The sequence below is a fragment of the Labeo rohita genome, chromosome 24 (assembly GCF_022985175.1).
Source record: "Labeo rohita strain BAU-BD-2019 chromosome 24, IGBB_LRoh.1.0, whole genome shotgun sequence".
Taxonomy (NCBI): Eukaryota; Metazoa; Chordata; class Actinopteri; order Cypriniformes; family Cyprinidae; genus Labeo; species Labeo rohita.
In genome coordinates, this window is record NC_066892.1 from 29,887,151 (window position 1) to 29,899,271 (window position 12,121).

Genomic DNA, 12,121 nt, shown 5'->3' on the forward strand with positions numbered 1-12,121 from the left:
CAGCTGATGTGAAAAACTGTTGGAGAATGACATAAACATCTATATTTTTCATAATATTTGATGGGATTAATTGAACAAGCTCCCTATAAACTTTCATTTGAAATATTCATAATGAATAATAATCAAAGCCACAAAATCTTCCTCTCACCTCTTGACCAGGAGGTCCAGGAACGCCACGATCTCCCTGTGAGAAATACAGTAAAAAGCAGTGAAATCAAATGAATGCTTTACGACCATGACAAATCATGTCCGTCTATCTGAACTGTCTCAGAGAGCTTGTTAAAGTGGAATCACTGGTCTTGAGTAATGCAGCGGTTAAAGAACTGTAACGGTTGAAGAAATCGTCGCTGACCTTCAGTCCTTTCGGTCCCTGCGGCGCATGAACTCCAGACAGGATCCCCGGCTCCCCCTTCTGACCCTACAGCAGCCATTCATGCAATTAAAAACACACTCACATCCATATTCAGCAGTGATGAACTGAATCAGAATATGATACACACGCAAACCTCTGCAGCTATGTCAATCACACACACAACCATATACACAAACACACACACACACAATGTACACAGCAAACTCTCAGCAACCTCAAACTCTTTTGCCTCTGCTAGTCTCTCTTAAGGACTGAAGTAATTTGTACCACATGAGGTTTGTGTTGGGGGGGGTGTGTGTGTGTGTGTGTGTGTGTATTGGGTTGAGGTATACCCTATGTTATGGGGACAAAATGTCCCCACAAAGATGCCAATATCCAAAATCCTTGTCCTTAGACAGTTTTTAGGTCCCCATTAGAAAACAAGCTTATAAATCACACAGACTTAAGTGTTTTATGAATCTAGAATCTAGAAATGCCTGTGGTTCACTGTGAGGAGTTCAGGTGTAGGGTTAGGGGAAGAGGATAAAAAACAAAGCTTGTACAGTAAAAAAAAAAAATTACGCCTATGGAACAAACCCATAATGATTGGAATACCAGTGTGTGTGTGTGTGTGTGTTCAGTCTGGTAATCATTATGTTTCTCTGCTGTGTGTTTATGTTCCCCAGACATTTAAAATGAAGCTGTTCTTTAACCTCTTGTTTGGTGTTTTGTGTCACACAACACTAGATGATTCCAGTCCTCCATCATCATCAGATGTTATGAATGCAGAGATTAGGATTATGACACATCAACAGATCAATATCTATTAGGAGAATACAATATGGATCTATTATTTACAATATAAGTGCATTTTTCAAGTAACATATATATAATTTTATTTTTAAAATCAGCAAGGACAAAAAAAAATTGATATTAGAATGATTTCTGAAGGATCATGTGACACTGAAGACTGGAGTAATGATGCTGAAAATTCAGCTGCGCATCACGGAAATAAATTACACTTTAACAGATATCCACATAGAAAACAGCTGTTTTTTTTTTAGGTTTTTTTTATTTATTAGGTTTTTTTTACTAATGAAAAAACAACAGAAATACAAAATAAAGTACTGATCAACAATCAAGAGTTTTTTCTTGATTAAAGACTCAATTAGTCCAATATAAGTGCTTGTTACTTTTTATTTATAGAGCTGTTGGTGTTTTTTTTATTTTAAATCATCAACTATGAATCAGATACTGGACCTCTGAAATGGAATATGTGTGAAGTTTAAATGGAAGCAGTTCTCGTGTCAGCGGTGTGAGTGTGTGTGTGTGTGTGTGTGTGTGGTCTGACAGTGAGTGTTTTGAGAGGTTTGCATGTGCTGAAGCTCAAATGATTAGATTCCTGATTACACACCAACAAACAGCAGCAGCAGCTCCACGTTCTCTCCTCCCAAATCACACACAGACACGCTCATTCGCACCTGCTGTACTGACTGTCTTACCTTTAATCCTGGAGGGCCCTGAAGCCCCGGGGCCCCGGTATCACCCTTCGGTCCCCTGGGTCCCTGGTGAAATAAAACAAAAGCATTTTGTGAGAACTGCTGTAAAATAATTGAACTATGAAGCAGATTTAATCATTTAGTAAATCGCAAAAACCACAAATACTCATTCAAAGCAAGGCTTTTTACTGTAATTACGTACATTAACTTAAAAATATACGTAATTTCAGATGCTGAAACACTTACTGAATTCCAGTAATTGTTCTAGTTAAATGTTCCAGCGAGACCATCGCAATATGAAAGTGTGTTTGGGTTATTATCTCAAACCGCACGGCACGTTTGTGAGCTCTAATGGATTTGTGTATTGTGGCATAAAATCTGAAGAAGCGTGTAAGCGTTTGACACTGAAGCAGAAAGCTCCGCTCTTTCGCTCGTGAAACAAACGCAGACACAGCTGTTTACGTGCCGCACGGCTCTCTGTTTATTTGCCTTCACTTCTGCCCGTCAATGCCCGTAAATTACGCAATAAAGCAAAGCTAATGTTTCGTAATTGTTTAAAACACAATTTCAGTGACTTATTGTAAATAATGCAATTAAAGCAAAGCGTGTTTACATTCCAGTGCGTTCCATGAAGCGAGCGTGTGGTTTTGACGAGCTATTACACTGTAATCTCTACGCTCGCCTTTCTATAGAATGAGAGTAGTTTGGGAATTAAAAGCGGTGAGAAACATAAGAAATAACAGCTGGAACACTATGGCCAAAAGTATGAGGATAAGATTACAGCCATATTTCAAGACAATGGTAAGTGATGTTTCAAGCTTGTTAAGCTTCTACTGAATTTAAATTCCACCACACAAATGACGACCTTAAAAATAAATTTAAATACAAAATGTGTATTTCTTCTGATTTATTGTTGTTTTTTTCTGATTTGCTGTTACGTTTCCTGATTCGCTGTTGTTTTTCCTTATTCATTGCTGTGTTTTCTGATTCGCTGCTGTCTGCTGATTTGTTGTGTTTTCTGATTCGCTGTCGTGTTTCTTTTCTGATTCGTTGCTGTTTCCTGATTCGCTGTTGTCTTTTTCTTATTCATTGCTGTTTTCTGATTCGCTGTCGTGTTCCTTTTCTGATTCATTGCTGTTTTCTGATTCGCTGTTGTTTGCTGATTTGTTGTTTTCTGATTCGCTGTCATGTTTCTTTTCTGATTCGTTGCTGTTTTCTGATTTGCTATTGTTGGCTCATTTGTTATGTTTTCTGATTCACTGTTGTTTTTTTTCTGATTCGTGTTTTTTTTTCTGATTTGCTGTTACGTTTCCTGATCTGCTGTTGTCTTTTTCTTACTCATTGCTGTTTTCTGATTCGCTGTCGTGTTTCTTTTCTGATTTGTTGCTGTTTCCTGATTTGCTGTTGTTTTTTCTGATTCACTGCTGTTTTCTGATTCGCTACTGTTGGCTCATTTGTTATGTTTTCTGATTCACTGTTGTTTTTTCTGATTCATTGTTTTGTTTTCTGATTCGTTACGTTTTCTGATACATTGCTGTGTTCTGATTCACTGTTGTTTTTTTCTGATTTGTTGTATTTTCTGATTCGTTGTTGTGTTTTTTCTGATTTGGCAACCTGTTTTTAGATTTGCTTTGTGTTTTCCGATTTGCTGTTGTCTTTTCTGATCTGTTGTTGTGTTTTCGAATTCGCTGTTTTCAATTCTGATTCACTGTTTTGTGTTTCATTTGCATTTCAGGGTCAGCGTATGAATATGATTAAACAAGACGGCTTTTTCTGGTTTGGTGTCGATGAAGGTTACTTAAGCAATACTGATCAGCCCATGAATAAACAAATGTTAGGGAGCAGTTTCTTACCAATGGTCCTTGTGGTTCAAAAATTCCTGAGATGTTAAAGATTCCATCAGTGTCATTCAGCATTAACTGAGGGTGGAGAAACAGTAAGAAACAAACTCACTACAAATGCACTGGAATTAGCATCCTTTTGTCCAAAATCAATCCAGTGTGACATTTTTAAAAATGTAAGAAGTTAATTGACTCACCTCATGTAGGTTGATGACTGGTCCGGGAGGTCCGGGAGGCCCTGGAGGTCCAGGTAAACTGATTCCGTCCAGACCTCTTTCACCCTGAAACACAAAACACATCAACTATTAGCATCAAAGCCAAAGGCTATGAGACAGATACATCAAAAATGTGATGAGAATACAAACCTTCTGACCCATATCACCTTTCTCTCCCCTTTCCCCCTGAAAAAGTCAAAAAATAGCAAATTAAAAACAAAGTATCCATAAATTGATGTGAATAAAAATGACTACTTTTAAGGTCAGTTTTTACAGCCTATTTTATTATATATTTATTTACTTGTCGCCCAGGCTGTCCATGTGCCCCAGGCTGTCCATCGTCTCCTTTAGCGCCCGGCTGCCCCTAGTGAAGTGGAGGAGAAATGATTATCATAAGTCTGATCATATTTATAAAATGGATGATAAATAATATATAATATAGTTACTTTATGCTGAACGTCTATGAATTGGTGAAGCTACATTAATGGTGTTTAAGCAGACTGTACGTTTACCACAGATCATGGGAGCAATTTACTTGTTTTATATTAAGTGGAATCTGATTTAGCTGATAACTTCCTGAATCCAACTTCTGTTAGGGTGTGTATTACGTAATATAAAGCCATTATGATGTGTTTTTACTTTGAATTACACCTTGAAGAAGTTCAAAGCCCGAGATGCATTCACTGACCCTTACAGATGTGTTGAAGATAGAAAATTTGGGGCTAATGGAGAACACGTGGTTGGGAACGGCGAGCTTCCTTTGGAAAGCAGGAATGGAAACTGTTGTGGAAGTGTGTGTGTGTGTGTGTGTGTGTGTGTGAGGAGCACAGACCTTCACTGAAACTCCAGGAGGGCCGACGGCTCCTTCTTTGCCCTGGAAGTGTAGAGATGGGTGCATTTAAATCAAGTGCAGATGAAGAATTCTAATGCACCTCTAACACTAATGAAGGTTTAGACAGATATGCACTCTCTATATGGACATTCCAGGTAATGACAGATGCCATATCAAGGTTTTACAGTATTGATGGATCATGCTGTGTTTCTTTGTGTTTTTGCAGATCTCTATAGGGTATGTGTACCTGTGGTCCTGGAGGTCCTGGGAGACCAGGAAGACCCTGAGAATGAGAAAAGACAAGAGAAGTTCAAGTTCAGCTATAAGAGCCAGAAAAGCATCAGTAAATGTGAATGTACTGTACGTACAGGTGGTCCTCTGGGCAGAACAGGTCTAAAACCACTGCTTCCATCCAGACCCGACCCCTCCAAATCCTGACGCAAAACAGACATTGAGTAAAACAATCAGAAAAAAAAAACATTTTGGTTTTCAAAGGCTGTATTCAAAGGCTACACCCACAGGCGGCTCTCGGGTCACCTAATTTCACTAATTCAAATAGGAGTATCGACTTCACTTCAAGTGTTTTCAGTTCTTCAGAAAAAATCTAATATTAGATAAAGGAGAACATATGTGAACAAATACAAATCTGTACTCCTTTAATAAAACATCCAACATTCACGTGTAAATAAATAAATAAATAGCTAAAAAATAAATAAAAAGGCAAATAAAATGGTAAATAAATAAATAAATTACAAAAAAGATAAATAAATACATAAAAGGATAAACAAACAAATAAATAAAAACCTGCCAAATCTATCAAATGTGAAGGTCAGTGAAACACACCATCATGTCAAAGCTGAAGCCTTTTCCTGGAGGTCCGGGAGGTCCCGGAGGGCCTGGCTGACCCCTGGGGCCCTCAGCCCCCGTCTGTCCCGGAAGCCCCGGCTGGCCTGGATCGCCCTGACAGACAACGATCACCTCTAAAGTTATCAACAGCCTCGCAATGTTCACTACAGACATCAAACTCATTATACATCTCTGACTGTATTTTTGACTCATCATTTGAAGGGGTCGTCGGATGCCCATTTTCCACCAGTTGATTCTTTAGGGTCTTAATGAAAAGTCTATAATATTCTTTGGTTAAAAATTCTCAATGGTAGTGTAAAAAACACCTTTTTTACCTTGCCAAAATCAGCTCTGCAAAAATCATCCTGTTTTGGTCGATGTTGCTTTAAATGTTAATTTAAAGCAACATCGAACAATCTTCTCTGTAGAGTGACGAGCCTGTTTTCTTTAGCTACATTTAGTGCATTTAGCCACAAAAATTGCTAACTAGCACATTACAAGGCAAAGCGATTGCGAAGATTCATAAAAACCCCTTATACTTACTTCTGCTGATGTCGGGAGTAAACGACGACCACTACCTTCATTATCACATCCAGCAACACAACACCTCAATTGCTTAGGAGCCATTCTTGTCTACATCCCTGTTCCGGCATCGAAACAATGGTGATCGGACTGTTACAGCTCATTCAGGGCGGGTCTAAGGTAAGACGGCCGTGTCAATCAACTATCGTGGGAGCGGCCTCTGTCGGTGTGTCGTCACCGGGTGGATTTTTATCATTATAGGGTGTTTGTGTGCACACACTGCCAACACACATTTATGTTCAAACAACATGTAAAAGTGAACTTTGCATCCGATGACCCCTTTAAAATAATTCATATACAAAACAAGTAGCTGATCTGAAACTGCAGCATGATCCAAAAGGAACTACCTTTGCTCCTGTGATTCCAGGTTCACCCGGTTCACCCTGCCAAAAAAACATGAGATGAGTCAAAATCTCCAGCGTTTCACTGTATGGTAAGACATTTTGTTCTGCAGGAGTGTTTGGAGCGACACAAGGCTGAAGATCTGGACATTATCATCTTGAAATAGAAATGATCTGTGGAAGCTGTGACCTCACTGCAGCAACCGAATGTGTATGTATGATAATTATGTAACTACTTTTTTTAAGAAAGGAATACAGGAATTAAATAAAGAAAATTGTAACCCTGGAATTTCATATTCAAATATCTTACTTTCTGGCCTCTTTCTCCTTCTTTGCCTGGTTGACCATCTCGCCCATTTTCACCCTGAAATGACAGAAATCATCACATAAGGACCTGCATATATCTAATATTAATAATGCATACAATAGCAATGGCAGTAGGGACAGATGATAATTGTCGATATTAAATCATCTGAAGTGTGTTTTTTCACACTTAATCCCATTGTCATTTCATGACGTGTTATTAGGCTTTTTTCCTTGAGCGGTCTTTAAGGAAAGCTGTCATGTCAGAGAAGCGTCAGGTTTTTTGTGACAGTGTTTAAGCAGGAAACAGGAAGTTAGTTGTAGTTTCATCATTCCCAAAGGCAGTTTCCCCATCATAACACAGCGTTCATGTTCCGAGCTCAGCGGATGAATATCAGATCATATGAAGATGAAATGAAACCCAAACTCCTTCATCATCAGCCGTCATCTCAGTCTCCTCCAGGCTTCTTGATTCACAGCTTTACGGGTCAGAGTTCATCTGAAAACTTTATTGGATTAATACGCTATCTGATCGGCTTAGGGAAAAAAACTATTTGTTCTCATTTTCACCTAAGACTAAACATTTGGGAACAATTACTTCAATCTGGAGGTCCGGATAAGTATGTAACTGTATATACTGTACTGTAATGACCCTAATACGTAACTGTAATGCTATTAACGCCATTACGGGAGCGTTTGAAGGGTTATTACATAATATGACATCTAAAGGACTTCTTTTCCCTCACGCAAGGAAAAAAGTATGAATTGCGAAGTATCAACTAGTTCTAAATACTTTTTTCAATTTCATCCCATAGTGGAACCAAGCTTCTATCATACAGTGAAGTATAGTGCTATTGCATGTATTGTCATCAAACTGCTGAATCACGGCCCTCACGTGACGTGATCGTGATGCGATTGAGAAGGTTGAGTGTGATGAAAGCAGAAGCGGTCAGTGAGAATGAGATTTCTATGCATCTGGAACATGATGGGAGGAACGACTGCCTTTGGCCCTTGGTTTGATTTTACCATATGAGACAGGAGCTCTACCTCATCTGAGTCCAGCTCAATTCCAGAGCCACTAAACGAGTCCTCAATCACCTGAAACACAGGGTGTGTGTTATGACCTCTGAAATAAAGATCTAGTCCAGTCCGTCAGGACTGATAACAGCCGCTGAGATGAAGAGATCAAACACAGCGACAGTCCTGTCATCACTGACTCTCACTCAAACTAAAGCTACAAGAACCACCAGAAACACTACAGGAAGAACTATAAAAGAGGACTGTGGACTGTTTTTCATGAACATTTTTGTTTCTTCTGCTCACCAAGGCTGCATTTATTTGATCAAACATGCAGTAAAATTGTGAAAAAATATTACAATTTAACAGAGCTGTTTTCTATGTGAATATCTGTTTGACTGTAATTTATTTCTGTGATGCGCAGCTGAATTTTCAGCATCATTACTCCAGTCTTCAGTGTCACATGATCCTTCAGAAATCATTCTAATATGCTGATTTGCTGCTCAACAAACACCATTGTTGAAAACAATATTTTTGTGGAAACCATCATACATTTTATTTTTCATTATTCACTGATGAAAAGAAAGTTCAAAGGAAAAGTGTTTATTTGAAGTAGAAATCTTTTGTAACATTTTAAATATCCAAACTGTCACTTTTGATCAATTTAGTCCATCAGTTATTTTTGAATGTACAGTATATTAATATGTTATCATTTAAAACTCAAACTATATGGCTTCAGAAGACTTTGAATATAATGCAAAAATGATTTGTATTGTGTACTTTTAGGTTATACTGTCTATTTTTTTCCATCAACACTGTGTTCATTCATTACTCTGCAGGAAAAGAAAATCAGACTGTTTATTTGTGAGGAATGAGTGTGAGTAAATAATAACTAACTTTTGTTTTAGGATGAATTTGAGCTCAGTTTGACACACAGGTCTATAATCGCTCACTCAAACCCACTGCTTGTTTTTCTGTCAATCGGCACCGACCCTCACTCACCGGGAGTCCAGGTTTTCCCGTCTCCCCGACTTTTCCAGGAACTCCTGGAGGCCCGATCGGCCCTGGATGAGCTCCAACAGAAGGGCCCGGTGGTCCCGGACGTCCCGGTGGCCCCGGCGGCCCCCGAGGACCCTGGTGGGAATCGCAAACAATGAAAATTAATCTGAGCACCAAATTCTTTGTCAGACAAGTCATATCCACACATCTTACACATGCATATAATCACTACCGCATGTCTCATTTTGTTCAGCGTTCAATCATTTTACGTGTCTCAGAGTTCATTCCGCGGGGAACACGGCTCCTTTGATTATTTCCACCCAGAGGTGGGTTCATTTGAACAGGCTGTAATAACTCACCCGTATCAGCTCTGTGTCGCTGTCCAGATCCACGTAGCTCGAGCCGGAGCCGTCGATGCCGTCCTGCTCATGGGAAACGCGAGTTTACAGTCCGACCATCTGCTGTTATGACGTACATAATTATATAAAGATGCACATAATCGCATATAATGATACATACCGGATACTTGTACGTCCCTGGACGTCCTGGCGGTCCGGGAGGTCCAGGCAGCCCCGGGACGCCCACTCCAGGATCACCCTATCAAAAAATAAACCAGGACACAGCAATTTGTGCCGTCCACCGTTACAGCAGTGTCCACTCATTTCTCCCGTGGGGATTTTAATAAAGTCTTAGTTAAAGTGTTATAAGTCATGAACTAAACCAAACAGCTATGAGGAGAATCACAACATTAAAGACTCTAATATGAAGAAAAAAAGCATTTTAAAATTAAAAATTAAATATGATTATTTTAAAAAGAAGTTGAAAAAAATGAGGCCTAATGGTTTCAACTAAAGTATATACCATTGATTAACATCCTCAGAGCTTATAAGAAGTCTGTCTTTAATAGTTTATGTTGTAGTTGAAAAATCTGTTTCCCTATGGAGAAAACAAATGGAGATTTCACTTCTGAAACCTGACTGAGAGACTCTACAGCATCTGTGTCAAACTCAGTTCCTGGAGGCCACAGCCCTGCTGAGTTTAGTTTCAACCTTCTCCATTACACATGCCATGTAGTTTTCAAATAAACCTTAAAGGAGAAGTCCACTTCCAGAACAAAGATTCACATATAATGTACTCACCCCCTTGTCAACCAAGATGTTCATGTCTTTCTTTCTTCAGTCGTAAAGAAATTATGTTCTTTGAGGAAAACATTTCAGGATTTTTCTCCATATAATGGACTGATATGGTTTTGAACTTCCAAAATACAGTTTAAATGCAGCTTCAAACGATCACAAATGCGGTTGTAAACGATCCCAGCCGAGGAAGAAGGGTCTTATCGAGCGAAACAGTTATTTTCATTTTAAAAATCCAATTCAAATACTTTTTAATGTCAAACGCTCGTCTTGTCTTTCTCTCCCTGAACTCTGTGTATTCTGGCTCAAGACAGTTCGGGTATGTCGAAAAACTCCAATCGTATTTTCTCCCTCAACTTCAAAAATCATTTCAGAATCATCCTACATCGCTGCAGAAGTACAGACACAGTGTTTGCAAAGTGAACATGCAAAGAAGATCAAACACCCTTAACAAAAAAGGTAAAACAGCCATATAGGACGATTTTGAAGTTGAGGGAGAACATGAGATGGGAGTTTTTCCACATTCACTAACTGACATGAACCGCAACAAAAACAGAGTTCAGGCAGAGAAAGACAAGACGAGCGTTTGACATTAAAAAGTATATAAACTGTATTATTTTTATTAAAATAACCGATCGTTTCACTAGATAAGACCCTTCTTCCTCGGCTGGCATCGTTTACAACCGCATTTGTGATCGTTTGAAGCTGCATTTAAACTACATTTTGGAAGTTCAAGCTCGGGGCACCATATCAGTCCATTATATGGAGAAAAATGCTGAAATGTTTTCCTCAAAAAACATAATTTTTATCGACTGAAGAAAGAAAGACATGAACATCTTGGATGACAAGGGGGTGACTACATTATATGTGGATCTTTGTTCTAGAAGTGGACTTCTCCTTTAATGACCTGATTAGCTGGATCAGGTGTGTTTAATTAGGGTTGAATCTAAACTGTACAGGGCTGTGGTGCTCCAGGAACTGAGTTTGACACCCCTGCTCTATAGGTTTGTTAGGCATGTTGGTATTAAATATACTCAGGTAGTGTGTGTTGTACCTTGTCACCTTTGGGACCCGGACTTCCAGGAAGGCCCGGGAATCCCGGAGGTCCAACCTCTCCCTGTACGTGATGGAAGGAGAGAAAAACAAAGCAAATGTTCACATTCATTCATGTTAGTTGAGCAGAATAAGGCAGCTCTCTCACACATGAAGCACACATGTGCGCAGCGCAGCCTCTGATCTGCGGTCACGAGCGCGGGCCGGGGTTTAATCGGCCGTACAGGTGTTCAGACAGGTGCTCACATTCTCAGATGAAAGACTGGCAATCCGTTCTCTGACCGCTAACAGACCGAGCCACAGTTCACCGGCCGCGTCTCACAAATAATGAGGCATGGATCGGTGCCACTAAAACGCCAGCATGTATTTGTCTGCTGTGGTCAGTAAGCGGCTCTGCTGCACACATGTGAGAGAAGTGACCAGCGGCAGACGACAGGCGCGAGTAAACCAATGCTGCAGTCAAATACACTCTATAGTGTGTGCAAAAAGAGCCAAAATACAGCTACAGCTGAATATAAAATGACAGTGTGGTGCATTAAACACATGATGCTGATGTTGAGTTTGGTTTATTGCTGGATTTAGGGTTGGTTTGGCCACAGCTGATTCATGGGACATAAAGTGTACATTTCCATTTCTATTTTCACATCTTGAGGCTGCTAGCAAAAAATCTGTTGCACTTTCACTTCACATTAAAAAGCAAAGCTTTCGCAAAGGCTATATATAATAATACAATGATAACAATATAAAAACTAAAAACTCACCAAGGCTTCATTTATGACCAAAAATGCAGTAAAAACTGTGAAATATTATTCCAATGTAAAAAAGCTGTTTCCAATGTGAACAGTTAAACTATTTTTTTCCTAGGCAACTGTTCAATAGTTTAAGACTCTTATATCATATATATCTACACAGAAGCTGTGGATGAGCAGATACTCACCGGAGATCCATCTTTCCCTGATTCACCCTGTAAGAGAGAAAAATCAACATTAATCCAGCATATATGTCCATGTGTCCATTTCTCGTTCTCTGAGACGTGCTGGAAACAGGTTCAGCCCATTACAGGAACACGTGTGTGTGTGTGTGTGAATGAACACTGATCTGAAGGGCA

At 39.4% G+C, this 12,121-nt stretch overlaps 1 protein-coding gene across 3 annotated transcripts in view; it reads right to left on the reverse strand.

The window, feature by feature from the left end:
* Window positions 1-12,121, reverse strand: part of col15a1a (collagen, type XV, alpha 1a) — a 69,953-nt gene that overhangs the window by 19,724 nt on the left and 38,108 nt on the right. For 2 of the 3 annotated variants that reach the window (XM_051098203.1, XM_051098204.1), the window contains exons 9-27: window positions 11,951-11,977; window positions 11,015-11,077; window positions 9,347-9,424; window positions 9,187-9,249; window positions 8,831-8,962; window positions 7,859-7,909; window positions 6,819-6,872; window positions 6,515-6,550; window positions 5,583-5,699; window positions 5,108-5,173; window positions 4,987-5,022; window positions 4,740-4,781; window positions 4,209-4,271; window positions 4,058-4,093; window positions 3,890-3,973; window positions 3,705-3,770; window positions 1,855-1,917; window positions 353-418; window positions 149-184 (exon numbers count right to left, since the gene is read on the reverse strand). In XM_051098203.1, coding sequence (XP_050954160.1) covers window positions 149-184; window positions 353-418; window positions 1,855-1,917; window positions 3,705-3,770; window positions 3,890-3,973; window positions 4,058-4,093; window positions 4,209-4,271; window positions 4,740-4,781; window positions 4,987-5,022; window positions 5,108-5,173; window positions 5,583-5,699; window positions 6,515-6,550; window positions 6,819-6,872; window positions 7,859-7,909; window positions 8,831-8,962; window positions 9,187-9,249; window positions 9,347-9,424; window positions 11,015-11,077; window positions 11,951-11,977 — 1,179 coding nt within the window. The remainder of the gene's footprint in view (window positions 1-148; window positions 185-352; window positions 419-1,854; window positions 1,918-3,704; window positions 3,771-3,889; window positions 3,974-4,057; window positions 4,094-4,208; window positions 4,272-4,739; window positions 4,782-4,986; window positions 5,023-5,107; window positions 5,174-5,582; window positions 5,700-6,514; window positions 6,551-6,818; window positions 6,873-7,858; window positions 7,910-8,830; window positions 8,963-9,186; window positions 9,250-9,346; window positions 9,425-11,014; window positions 11,078-11,950; window positions 11,978-12,121) is intronic. The other variant, XM_051098206.1, reaches the window with a different exon arrangement.